Source organism: Mizuhopecten yessoensis, unplaced genomic scaffold (assembly GCF_002113885.1).
Source record: "Mizuhopecten yessoensis strain PY_sf001 unplaced genomic scaffold, ASM211388v2 scaffold6595, whole genome shotgun sequence".
Classification (NCBI taxonomy): Eukaryota; Metazoa; Mollusca; class Bivalvia; order Pectinida; family Pectinidae; genus Mizuhopecten; species Mizuhopecten yessoensis.
The window spans coordinates 33,141-47,817 of NW_018406628.1; the positions used below are offsets into that span (position 1 = coordinate 33,141).

The window sequence follows — 14,677 nt, forward strand, 5'->3', positions numbered from 1 at the left end:
ACCGACAAACTTATCTGACCTGACTAACTCACCTTCACTGACAAACTCACCTCGTTGACAAACTCACCTCGCTGACAAATTCTTTTTCACTGACAAACTCATCAAGTTGATAAACTCACATTCATTGACAAACTCACCTGCACCGACAAACTAATCTGACCTGACTAACTCACCTTCACTGACAAACTCACTTCGCTGACAAACTCACCTCACTGACAAACTCACCTTCACTGACAAACTCGCATTCACTGACAAACTCACCTCGCTGACAAACTCTCCTTCCCTGACCAACTCACCAACACTGACAAACTCACCTTCACTGACAAACTCGACTCACTGACAAACTTGATGAAATATTTAAGTTTACATAGCCTTCCTTTCATATTTATTACATTACCGTTTACTACCATGTCGATTTAAATAACGTGGCAGACACAGTAAGATCGTCAAAATGAACGGTTTTCCACCAGTATTTCAGTGTCTTATATTCCTAAAGACCATTCTTTATGCCTTATAATTAAAATGTATACTTTATAGTATAGATCATGTATAATTTAAAAATATAGAACAGATGCCACTCCAAGTCCCAATATTTCGGCCTCTTTGCCGTCTTCAAGAGCGAAAGTCAACGGTTGTTACAAGTAACATTCGGAGGTACAGACAATTCCCTGTACCTCCAAATAAGCAAGCTAGACGTTACTTTAAACAACCGTTGACTTTCTCCCTTGAAAATGGCCAGAAGGCCAAAATATTGGGACTTAGTGACATTTGTTCTGTATTTCTCTGAAAATTCTTTATTTTTTCCCCTTTGGAAATCATCTGTTGTTCCTTATCATTAAGATGATGTCTTATAATCCTGTTTGTGATATTTTGTTATTTATATATACATTACGGGGCCCACATGGGGAGGATGAACCCTCCACGGCACCTGGTGTTGTCTTTATTTCATGGTGGTAGTCACGATGTTTTCTCTTTTGTTTTTGACATTGTCCATATCACCGTATCATTCGATCCGATTTCTATTTTATCACGTTTGAGGACTGGCCATAAAAAATAAGCATATCAAATAGTTAGAAAAATATCTTTATTCCTTTTCATGTTATATAATAACGGAGAAATAACAAACCTTCAATCAGCTAAGGACGTTAATTAGCATCATAAAAGGGGGTTTTCTTTCCATAACATTAGTCTAAATTGAATATTGTGACTTGAAATAGGGCAGAAAATGCTATAAATGTGAGCAAAAAATATGATATTATTGGATCCATGACGTCTCGTAAAACGGAAAATGTTGCAAATAATGTGAATGCTCCCAATTTGATTCATTTCTGAAATGTCATTCATAGTAAATATTGTATCACATGATTGCCGTTTTATGCAGTGAATTAATCCTCTGTTTCTCACAATCATTCAGTATTACCAATCCTGAATTCGTGGCATTGAAGACAACAGACCCACAGGTAAACCTTGATTAATGGATTTTTTACTGAAAATCGATAAACAAGGGCAAAATATCAACAAAGGTAAGTTTGCATGGAGACCGTTGAAAATGTCGAAAACTAATTACTATGACATACATATGTCATCAAGTTGACAATGATTTGATATATTCAAGATTATTACTATTGCATGTATATGTCATCAAGCTAACAATGCTTTGATACAATTGTACCCAAAAACCTGTTGCGCCACCAAGCGTACAAAACGTTGATAAAAATCAACCCAAAACGTTAAAATGTTACCATCAAGCTAACAATGCTTTGGTAGAGATGTATCTAACACATGTGTTGTACATGTAACAAAATAAAAGTTTGAATTAATATTTATGCCCATTACATTATAGAATCAATCAATAGTATGTAGTTTGTTCAAATAATTTGAAATAAAGAAATATTTTATCAGTAAATTGGTTGCATTCATGATAAAGGTAAATCTACTTAGCGCATTCTCACAAAAAAAACCATGATGTATCCCAAAATATTTAGACCTCAACGTTCTGAGCAATATGTCATGTGTATGATTTCATAAAAAGTCAACAACATGAATCACAATTATACAACTGTCCCCATACACATTTACCTAGGGCCTCCATAGAATTTACACTTTACAATGTGATAGCACCAGGTCGTAGGTTCGGAGGTGTCATTTCATAACCAAACATAAGAAAATCCATTTTGTAAACTTTCTGAATTTTTGCAATGGTTTCCTGCCCAACATCCGCGTATGCTATTGACACGGCAGACCGTCGCTGGAGTGCCTTGTCCTCTTTTCCTAACGGAAACCTTTCCATCTCTTTGATGATTAATAACGTTATAGCATCTGCGTTGAACGTTTTCATCTTTTGAAATTCACGTTTAGGATACGCTACTTTCGTGCTCACATACCCTTGCACCTGCAGAGTTTTCCAGACTTTTTCAAAATGACTAACTTTATTTGGACAGTCAACGCTGTACGTCTTGTAATCTGATAAATACGAGGACACTAAAGCATAAAGTGTGTTTTTAATTCCCTTTTTCAAAGAATTTTGAAGATCTGTTTTCTTGTTGTCGGATAATTTAAGTTGTTCTAAAACAAACTGTGTGTCCTTAGTGAGTGTTTCCTGGCGACTGATAATATCAAATTTCATTCTGCAAGGATCACAGAGTTTAACAATTGGCATAAAATGCTCGTTCAAGTCTGCTCCTTTGAGGGCATTATCGGTAACAAAATTTAAGAAATCTACAAATGACACGGCATAGCCACATGGTCCTCCATTCATCATAAATGGTCCCTTCTTTAATGCGTTTTTAATTTGTCGACCAAGAGCTCCAAGCAGGAAATACTTATCGACGTAAGCGGAGAACAGTCGAGTGTAGGGCTCGCGGGAAACCATCAATCTTAGTGAATCTTGAGTCAAGTTTCGAAATTGCTGCATTCCAATTAGGTTCCTGTTGTGGACAGAGTTCCGGTTGGTATGAAATGTATCATCGGCGTTTTTTTTAGATTCGATCGCTAAGATGACTGTCCCCCAAAATGAACTTCCAGTTTTTGGAGTTCTACAGCAAGCTAACTTTGCTGTTCGAGAATAAAAGAATGATGGAGCCCGTCCTGTTGTTTTCACACTATTGTTAAACTCTTCAGCACAAGCTTCCTGTAGAGTAACGCGTCGTGACTCAAACATCTGTGCCATTGTCAATGGAGGTGTAGGAATTGTTGAGTGATCATAATGCGCTGTCAAACCAGCCGTAGAGCTGTTACTGAGCTTCAGTCGGTCCACGTGCGCGATGTATAACCTTCTACCTGGAACATACAAAAATCAAGATGACGTGATTATAAAGGAGCACAGATAAGATCGTCGTACATCTTAAAAGACACACAGTGGCTTCGTACATATTGAGAGACACACAGAGGCTTCGTACATATTGAGAGACACACAGAGGCTTCGTAAACACTGGGAGACACACAGAGGCCTTTTACATGTTGGGAGACACACATGAGGGCCGTACATGTTGGGAGACACACAGGAGCTTCGTATAGGTTGGAAGACACACAGGAGCGCCGTACATGATGGGAGACACACAGGAGCGTCGTACATGTTGGGAGACACACAGGAGCGTCATACATGTTGGGAGACACACAGGAGGGTCGTACATGTTGGGAGACACACAGGAGCGTCGTACATGTGGGGAGACACACAGGAGCGTCATACATGTTGGGAGACACACAGGAGGGTCGTACATGTTGGGAGACACACAGGAGGGTCATACCTGTTGGGAGACACACAGGAGCGTCATACATGATGGGAGACACACAGTAGCGTCGTACATGATGGGAGACACACAGGAGCGTCGTCCATGTTGGGAGACACACAGGAGCGTCATACATGTTGGGAGACCCACGGCAGCGTCGTACATGATGGGAGACACACAGGAGCGTCGTCCATGTTGGGAGACACACAGGAGCGTCATACATGTTGGGAGACACACAGTAGCGTCGTACATGATGGGAGACACACAGGAGCGTCGTACATGTTGGGAGACACACAGGAGCGTCGTACATGTTGGGAGACACACAGGGGGGAGTACATGCTAGGAGACACATATAAGCTGTTTTACATGTTGGGAGACACACAGAGGCTTCGTACAAGATAGGAGACACACGTAGGCTTTGTACATTTTAGGAAACACAACGAGGCATCGTACATATTGGGAGACACACAGAGGCTACGTACATACTGGGAGACACACAGAGGCTTTGTACATGTTGGGAGACACACAGGCGCGTCGTACATGTTGGGAGACATACCGGGGGAGGGGGTACATGCTAGGAGACACAGACAGGCTTTTTACATGTTGGGAGACACACAGAGGCTTTGTACAAGTTAGGAGACACAAATAGGCTTTGTACATGTTAGGAGGCACAACGAGGCATCGTACATATTGGGAGACACACAGAGGCTTCGAACATGTTGGGAGACACACGTAAGGGTCGTACATGTTGGGAGACACACATAAGCGTCGTACATGTTGGGAGACACACAGGTGCGTCGTATATTTTGGGAGACACACAGGCTTCGTACAAGTTAGGAGACACACATAGTCTTTGTACATGTTAGGAGACACAACAAAGCGACGTACATGATTGCCCACTGCGATGCATCGGTGGACCATTAACCAATTTACTTGGTTTTGTTTTCTTGAGTATTTTAAGGTTATGGGTAAGTCACTAGGTCCTTTTCATCTTATAATTTTAATTCATGTTTTCCTGATAAGAATTAAATTTAGGTTTGGGTACTCATGAAATGCAGCTTCGTTTTTTGATAGATTAGTCCTGGGAGTGAAAAATTAGGTATAAAGTTAAGATAAAATAAATTATCTTATTATTAAATGAATAAAACTATATATTTAGTAGTTACGACATTTAAATTGTATTGGTAAAGGTTTAAAAGACATTGAAAATAATGAAAAATATAGAGGCAGAAAGTGGAACGCACTATAACTAACAAAAGGGAGGCGCACCTGAGCCTGTTTTATATGTTAGGGTTAGAGTTAGGTAAAACACAAACATGAGAAAAATGATAGCTACCTTTATACTGAAGTACAATGTATAAAAAGCAACCTTCTAGTAAGATGTTTGAAATTAAATTTGAAAATGAAAAGAGTATAAAAGAATATATATAAAAAAACACTATACAAAAGTGCTATAAATCGTGGGCTTAAAAGGATCTTATCTCACAAAGTAATACCTTTTTCTGCATATATAGCACTGATCTTAATGTATTGTAATTTTGCGAGAGCTCTCATTTTTCTGAACACATCTTGTAATTTATTTTCTCCCGTAACCACTATAGGTTTAACCATTCCCGGCTGATTACCCACCAGTAGCTTACACCCTGGACGTGATTTCTTTGATCAATCTTCTAATTATGACATCAAGTTCGATAAAAAATATTTACCAACAATCACTCGTTAGGGACCTTTACAACTGATGTGTATTGCGATTGTTGTTCTGTTTATTCATACAGATGTTTGTTGCAAAAATCACTACAGTACTAATGTTGTCTTGTTGTTCCTGTGTGCGACGTTAACGTACATTTCTTGACTCTAGACTCCTAACTTTTTACTCTAAAATCTGTTGACTTATTTATATTATCCGGGGAGTTACTGCAAGAACACACTGGATGTAGGTGTAATGGAGGGTGTCTTATGTCCCCGGTATATCAGATGCAGAGTAGCATATATACGTCTATGATTGGCTGAACCATGATAATTTCACCAGAAAGAGCAGCTGTTTTGTGTTTGTAGATGTACACTCGCTCCATTAAGTACATTTGTCATATACATGTATTTCTACCACAATACACTGTGTTATTCCACTCTCATTTTATAAACACGCAGACTGTTAGATAAATATGAGTTATATACCACACGTGGTATATGACCTTCAAGAGTTTTGATTGGTCGAGAAGATGAACTTTGACCGGGGAGACTTTTTCCACGTGCTTTTTGCCACCTGCTGTTTTGTGTACGTCGTCGGCTGTCAACATCCGACAAATGTTGGTGACATTGTGAGGTTATGCGGAAAAGGGGGTTATTAAGGCAATATTAAAAGATGAAACTTAAAAGATTTGATCGCTAGTTTCAGGCAAAATTGCTACAGACGCTCGATATCGTTTCGACGTCACACCGTCGCGTGTCCAGGTCGGGAAACCGAAACAAGATCGATCTGTCACAGTGTCGGGAAATATTTCGTTCTCCCAACGTCCCGTTATCGCTATTTAGACGGTCTGACTATGGCTAAACTTTCACTATAAACGTCAACCATAGAACCGTCACGAAGAAACGTAGGCCTATGGTTGTGGATATTGGCAGCGATAAGTTCGTCTACAACGGTGAGTTACAGTGAGTTCATCACTTGGCGGGAGGCAGACTTCGTACGATATGCTTACGCGCAAATAGTCCGTGGTTAATTTACATAAATTATGCAATACTGCTACTCTCAATATTTAAAGTCGTTCATCAATTTTATTTTTTCGTTAAGTTGTTGCCGAAACATTAATTTTGACAATAAATAAACTTGTAAAAAGAAAGTCATTTTTGAATATTAATGAGTGACTTTTTACATATGGGTCATATCACTACGCCAGCCTTGTCAACAAACACATGTGTGTATGTTATTTCCGACTGATCATGAGATTGTGGTAGAAACAGATCACACGACTCGTGGTTGTTGAGTATGGGATTTATTTCACTCTCGTTAGTTAATTTTCAAAAGTTACAGAAAGACACTCGCTAAAGCTCGTGTCTTTTGTAATTTTTGAAAATTAACTAACTCGAGTGAAATAAATACCATATTCAACAAACACTCGTTGTGTAACCTCTATATATTAAAATTAAAACCGGTCTTAACTTTCGGTATTTAAATCGTTTTAATGGCTTGATTTGTTTGTGTTTTACGTCCTATTAACAGCTATGGCCATTTAAGGACGTGCCAGGTTTTGGTAGTGAAGGAAAGCAATAGTTCCCGGAGAAAAGACCACCAACCTACGGCCAGTACCTGGCTACTGCTAAACTTAGGTGTGGAACCCGCGACCCAGTGGTGGAGGGCTAGTGGTAGCAGAATGTCTGACGTTTTTTTGGAAATGTCTGACGCCTTAACCACCTAGCCTACGCGACCCCCCGTTTTAATGGAGTTTGAAACATACTTGAAAATGTCCTAAAATAACACCACATGTAAAGAACCATAGACCCATTTTCCAAAATAACTTGCTTTCGTCATGTACCGAGACGGTTAACAGGAAGTCAATCATTCGCCACATCCTTCTTGTACCACTTATACTCCTAAAAACGCGTCAAAGAAGTACGAAAAACGCCTTAATCGTACATTTGCCAATTCACCACCTAAAGTCGACTTCCTATTCATCAGCAAGTGGCTCGTTGAAAGATTTAGTTTGTGGTTCTTAACACAAACTGTCAGATTCAATGTAGAAGATCAAGAACTGTTTTCAAATTAAATCGCCAGCCTCAAAAGAAGCTTAACTAAGCCTGGATACTTTTATAATCTTATTTTTATTTCGTAATTAAAAATAGCACTCAATAACATATGCTGCGAGAACACTAGATGAGAAAATCTGATATATAGTAGTCTGTCGCTTTGACGCTCTTACGTCAGCACGGTAACCATGACAATAGATGTTAATTGATAAACAAGATCACACAAACATTGAGAGAAACGCCAGTCTTTACAATGAACGATTATAATTCTCTCCTGGCAATAAACACTATTTGTACCTCAATCAAGCGTGGGTATGACTGTTTGTGTGTTCAAACACGTGTAACGAAACGGCAACAGAAATGCATGACGAACTCGTTGAAAGTGCACTGACTTTCCCCGTTAGGTGATGATGTAGTGGCATCAGTGTGTTGCATCGATCCAAATCTCTAGGTAAACATTGATCAAGCAGTGTACACTCCTCTTTCTGTTTGGTCATATCGACCGGACACTAGGGATAAAATCTCGATAGTACAAGAAAATCTCAAATGTTGCGGTTCTTTGGCCTGTATGTTAAATCAAATTATCAAATAAGTTTTCAAAAGATGATAAAAAGTAAGGATCATTAGAAACATTTATATGCTATCTAAAGATGTTCATTTTAAATTGAGAAACATCTTCATTTATTCATTGACTTTTACTTTATCTATTTATTTATTTTTGACAGATGGGTGCTAGCTCTTATTGATATTATTGCTTTTTTTCTTTCTTTTAACCCTTTCATTTAAACCATGCGGTTCATGTATACATGCTTTATCTAACACGAAGTAAGTCATTTGAGTCCTCACAAACAATAAACATTTTTGGCAAATTGTGTCTTCTACAAATCTACTGCACCGATTGCAATATTTGGGATCTTTCTCTTTCTTTCTACTTCTAACTTCCTATATTTCATAGCGCCTTGCTTGGCAACACCTCACTTTTGGCTTGAATGTTGAGCGTTTGCCCATGTAAGGAAGGCAATGGGTTTAGTCCCTAGGCCAGGACATACCAAAGTCCTTAAAAACTGTAGTTGTTATTCCCTGCTTTACGTTCAGCAAGAAGGTTAATGGCAACAACTGGTTCACCCGTTGTTAATATAATGTGACCGGGCACAAATCTGTGCTTGGTGCCTACGGAATGGGATTTCCTAAGATAGCACTATAAAGTCGGCATCAGATCCGCGCTATCACAAGGAGGCAAGCACAACCAACATATCCTGTCTCCTGCATACACACACCTAAGGTCATGCACAGTGTTGTTTTTTTGGTAAACAATTTTGAACCAATCTAATCCCGATTATAAATATGCCTCGTCCCAATTGTCCGAAACAGAAGACATTCTCGGCTGCAAGAGCTTTTTTACAACGTGAACTGTGACTTTATTCAGTTTTCATTACGTCTTCTGATGTTACATATATCTGAACTCATAAATTAATCATGTATGTCATTGTTACTCGATAATGCATTTTATGTCTGTATCACATTAAAATATGAACTGTTGCATGACAAAGCAAGAACAAATTAAAAAGATTTAAACTATTCCACTGAGGGCTCCATCATAAAACTTATTTCATCCCTTCTCACAACCTGTATGGAATTACAATGTACATAGTAAACGCAATCCGATACATGCCCGTTTAGAGACTTGGAAAATGATCCCCTCATATATGAGTACATATATATGAATATGTATTAGCAAAATCCGACCGTCATTTTACCGTGAGGTTAGACTTACTTTATAAATTCGTGCAGTATTTAAAGAAAAAGTCATTGAAAAATATTTTTCACCGTGATGTCGTTTTAACAGAGTTCAAATAACCAACACTTTATAACCTATTTTTCTGCCATATCTCCCTCAGCGATATAACATCTAGATAGTGTGGCATCCAGATTAGTGGTGTCTAGATAGTGTGACATCCGGATTAGTGGTGCCTAGAAAGTGTGACATCCGGATTAGTGGTGCCTAGAAAGTGTGACATCCGGATTAGTGGTGCAAGATTAGTTGAAAAAACAAATAGGTGAAGGTTGGATTTTGAGATGGTTATATCATTTGAGAGGAAAACAGTGTTAGGATGGAAGAACCTTCACGCGATCATTACCTATAACACCTAACACAAACACACATGTTGTCTGTTGTTAGGTACTGTTCATCACCTTTTATTTACGAGATATTTTCTTGTAAATTTGCGAGGAGAGAATATCGCTAGAGTTAAAATCGATTCAAAATGCATAAACAGATAAATTACAACCGTTGCTACGCAAAGTCAAAAATGCTGTTGGAAGCTCAATCGCGAAAATAAATATTTGCAAAAGTTATAGGCAGTAAAAGTGTCTGATGCTATATATGCGTGTTTGTGACCATGACTACAAAGGCCACAAACACGCATACATAGCATCAAATGCGTAACCATGGAGATAAACACGTAACCTTGGGGATAAACACGTAACCATGGATATAAACATGTAAACATGGAGATAAACATGTAAACATGGAAATAAACACGTAACCATTGAGATTAACACCACGAGAGGTTAAAAGAGAGAGGGTTGGATGATTTGGCAATGTTAATTGTCCCATACCCGACTCCTTTAATGGGAAACCTATCGGTGTTGTATCCGGGTACTTCTTTCTGCCTGAAATCATAACATTATAGTCAAATTAATGATATGCCATATATTTTACTGACAAATGAAACAGGTTCCCAGCAAAAATTATAAAAAACAAACGAAAACACTTCTTTGCTGTATCTATCACACACGCATTCACCGAATGACCCAAACGGGCCTGCATCGCTCACCTGCTATTAATCTGACAAGTTTAGCCTTCAAACTGGACAAAAATAAAAATACATGTAAATAGACTAAAAAAAATACACACTCTTTTTCATTACCTATGGCACAAAAGAACCTGTTACAAGATTTTAACACATTTGACTCTTTTGACATTGAACATTTATAAAGGTTATTCAAAAACAAAAACTCGATAGCCTTTCATCCCAGCATATAAGACATTTGATTATTCAGAAGAAGTCATTTACAGGTTTTAACCACATTTGACCTCTGTTACCTTGATTATGGGTGAAAGTCTTTCCTTTCAATACACATGATGGCTCATCATCCAAACAAGCTACTGGCCAAACTTTCAACACATTTGACCCCTGTGATATTGAATAATGTCAAGATAACTTCATTCGCCAAATGTTTTGGCCTTATCCCAGGAAGTGCCGGTCAGTTATCGTGATTCTAGTTCGGACGGACGACGGACGACGCACCACGGACGACGGAGGGACGACGGACGACGCACCACGGCCATTGCTCACTTACCCTTCAGGGAGATGGGCTTATATTAATTGCAATCAATTTTGAACTAAATTGTTATGTAGTTCCTCATATATTGAATTGTTATTTTTTCAATATAAACTACATTCAAGGTTAAACCAAGGTGAATCAATATCCAAAGCTGATTTGATCCATTGGTCAAAATATAGGACGATCCCTGCCTTTTGTTGTAGACACTATAAACATTTAGAATAACGCCAACCAGTTAATAACAAGCAATACACGAGTTCCTACCTGTTCACATATGCAAGTAATACATATATATTGCATTTTTCTGTATTAAATTTTGACGCCATCATGTTCAAAAACCAAATGTAAAAATCGGAATTCATACATGTAACTAATCATATATTTGAATTTTGACATAACCTATCAAAATGGTATTGTATTATATTGTTTATGAGCCTAAAGCCTTGCGGTTCATAGGCATATTATAACAACATTTATTACATATTTACTAATAAATACAGGGTTTTTGTATATGCGATACGACATAATTACTCTAACCCATATCAGCCCTCGCCGTATCACACCCCAAAAGCCGTATCAGCCCCCGCCGTATCAGCCCGCAAAACCCGTATCACATCCCTTTTGGAAATGTTTCGTTTTTCAACGTTTCAAAAGAAAAATAGATCAGAAGATAGTAGCTTTTTTAAGTAAGTATGTAATAAACAGAATAATACATGCCTTTTTCCATATCACACCAAGTATCAACCCTCGACCAATATCAGCCCTCGGGCTGATATTGCAGTCTCGGGTTGATACTTGGTTTGATATGGAAAAAAGGCATGTATTTTTCTCTATTTATACAATAATAACAATGAAATAAAAATCCTCTATAATGATATGGATTTGACATCACCGAGTACAGGATTTGTGAAAAACTTTCTAGACTGACAGTATCTAGAAGGAAGTATTATCCTGTACAGGTCATACACAACTATGAACAGTGTGTATGTAACTTCACTTTTCTATTCAAATACCTGTCTAAAATTGAGTATAGGCATTATTTATGCGATTACATTATTTTTTAAAAATATATTTATAAAGTGGAAAATGGACATTTATAATTAGCAGGATCCCCTAAGAGGACATGTTTTAAAGAAAAAGGTGAATAATTATTTCGGTAACTTGGCCGTGTTGTAAGGCTTGATTACAAATGGACAATTTATAGTAAAACACATTATATAATCACCTGAGATACACTGAGAGGATACTCGTTATCCCGTTCATTATATAGGAGACAAATCTATACCACACGTTCATAACCTTGAAATAAGTTAATAATTGTACAATATACGAAGTTTGAAATCTAGACCGTACTACTAGTACATGCAGAATAGACTTTGTCAAATATTACTGGAGCGTAAAACTATTTATAAAAAAACTCGTAAAAAAACATTTTGATGAATTTTCGACAAAATCGTTCCGCTTTTGAATGAAATTGTCTATTAAACGCTGCTTAACACATTTTGAAAACAACTTTTCGTTTTTTAAATAGTGATCTGCTTTTATTTCATTACTGTGACTGGTAAAAAACAAATGTTAAGAAATGTTTTGATTGATTTAGATAGTTGGCCGTCCTAGTGACAGTCAAGGTCATATATAGTTATCATGTTCTTTGTGCCATAACTACATTGCACCAGGGGTGTTCTTAGGGTTCGAAATGAAAATATAAGAAGTTTCTATTCACATGACACCATTCATATATTGAAATTACAGTTGTTTTCAGAAAATGTATTCCATTAAGGAATTGAAATTACATGTACTATATCTAATATATCTTTCGATTAGAAATAAATGTATTTATAGATTGAAAGTTGGCTTGATATTCAGTGAATATTCAATAACACGTCACACGGTTTACAACAAAGTTATTGCTACAACCAGATCTGTGGTGGATAGATAGTGGGACAACCGGATTACAGGTGGCTAGATAGTGGGACAACCGGATTACAGGTGGCTAGATAGTGGGACAAACAGATTAGTGGTGGCTAGATAGTGGGACAACCGGATTACAGGTGGCTAGATAGTGGGACAGCCGGAATAGAGTTGGCTGTATAGTGGGACAACCAGATTAGTGGTGGCTAGACAGTGGGACAACCGGATTACAGGGGGCTAGATAGTGGGACAACCAGATTAGTGGTGGCTAGACAGTGGGACAACCGGATTACTGGTGGCTAGATAGTGGGAAAACAAGATTAGTGGTGGCTAGAGAGTGGGACAAGATAAGTGGTGGCTAGTTAGTGGGACAACAAGATTAGTGGTAGCTAGATAGTGGGACAACATGCTTAATGGTGGCTAGATAGTAGGACAACAAGATTAATGGTGGCTACATAGTGGAACAAGATAAGTGGTGGCTAGTTAGTGGGACAACAAGATTAGTGGTGGGTAGATAGTGGGACAAGATAAGTGGTGGCTAGTTAGTGGGACAAACGGATTGGAGGTGGCTAGGTATATTGGGACAACCGGGTTAGTGGTGGCTAGATAATGCAACAACCGGATGAATGGTGGGTAGATAGTGGGACATCCGGATAAATAAAGGTGGCTAGTTAGTGGGACAACAAGATTAGTGGTGGATAGATAGTGGGACAACCGGCTTACAGGTGGCTAGATAGGGGGACAACAAGATTAGTGGTAGCTAGATAGTGGGACAACAATATTAATGGTGGATAGATAGTGGGACAACCGTATTACAGGTGGCAAGATAGTGGGCCAAACAGATTAGTGGTGGCTCGATCGTGGGACAACCGGATTACAGGCGGCTAGATAGGGGGACAACAAGATTAGTGGTGGGTAGATAGTGGGACATCCGGATAAATAAAGGTGGCTAGTTAGTGGGACAACAAGATTAGTGGTGGCTAGATAGTGGGACAACAAGATTAATGGTGGCTAGATAGTGGGACAAACAGAGAAGTTGTGGCTAGATAGTGAGAAAACCGGATTAGAGATTGCTAGATAGTGGGACAACCAGATTAGTAGTTACTAGACAGTTGGACAACCGGATAAGTGGCTGCCGGATAGTGGGACAACTGGATTAGTGGTGACTAGATAGTGGGACAAACAGATTAGTGGTGGCTATATAGTGGGACATCCGGATAAATCAAGGTTGCTAGAAAGTGGGACAAACGGATAAGAGGTGGCTAGATAGTCGGACGAATAGAGAAATGGTGGCTATGAAAGAGGACAACCGGATAAGTGGCTAGATACACAGTGGGACAACCGGATTATTAGTGGCTAGATAGTGGGACAAACAGATTAGTGGAGGCTGGATAGTGGAACAACCGGATTAGATGTGGCTAGATAGTGGGACAAACAGATTAGTGGTGGCTAGATAGTGGGACATCCGGATAAATAAAGGTGGCTAGTTAGTGGGACAAACGGATTGGAGGTGGCTAGGTATATTGGGACAACCGGGTTAGTGGTGGCTAGATAATGCAACAACCGGATGAATGGTGGGTAGATAGTGGGACATCCGGATGAATATAGGTGGCTAGATAGTGGGACAGCCGGAATAGAGGTGGATAGATAGTGGGACAGCCGGAATAGAGTTGGCTGTATAGTGGGACAACCAGATTAGTGATGGCTGCATTGTAGATATAGTGGGACAACCGTATTAGAGTTGGCTAGATAGAGGGACAGCCTGATTAGTGGTGGCTACATTGTAGATATAGTAGGACAACCGGAATAGTGATGGCTAGATACATAGTGGAACAAGCAGTTAAGTGGTGGCTAGATATGGTAGGACAACCGGATTAGTGGTGGCTAGATATAGTAGGACAACCGGATTAGTGGTGGCTAGATATAGTAGGACAACCGGATTAGTG

At 38.8% G+C, this 14,677-nt stretch overlaps 1 protein-coding gene across 4 annotated transcripts in view; it reads right to left on the reverse strand.

Moving 5' to 3' along the window:
• Positions 1 to 1,067: 1,067 nt before the first annotated feature.
• LOC110452316 (carbohydrate sulfotransferase 12-like) overlaps positions 1,068 to 14,677 on the reverse strand; it is a 47,687-nt gene continuing 34,077 nt past the window's right edge. For 2 of the 4 annotated variants that reach the window (XM_021500754.1, XM_021500756.1), the window contains 2 exons: positions 10,092 to 10,145; positions 1,068 to 3,279 (listed from right to left, as the gene is read on the reverse strand). In XM_021500754.1, the coding sequence (XP_021356429.1) occupies positions 2,105 to 3,279; positions 10,092 to 10,145 (1,229 nt within the window). In that variant the 3' untranslated portion in view covers positions 1,068 to 2,104. The remainder of the gene's footprint in view (positions 3,280 to 10,091; positions 10,146 to 14,677) is intronic. The other 2 variants (XM_021500755.1, XM_021500757.1) reach the window with 1 other exon arrangement.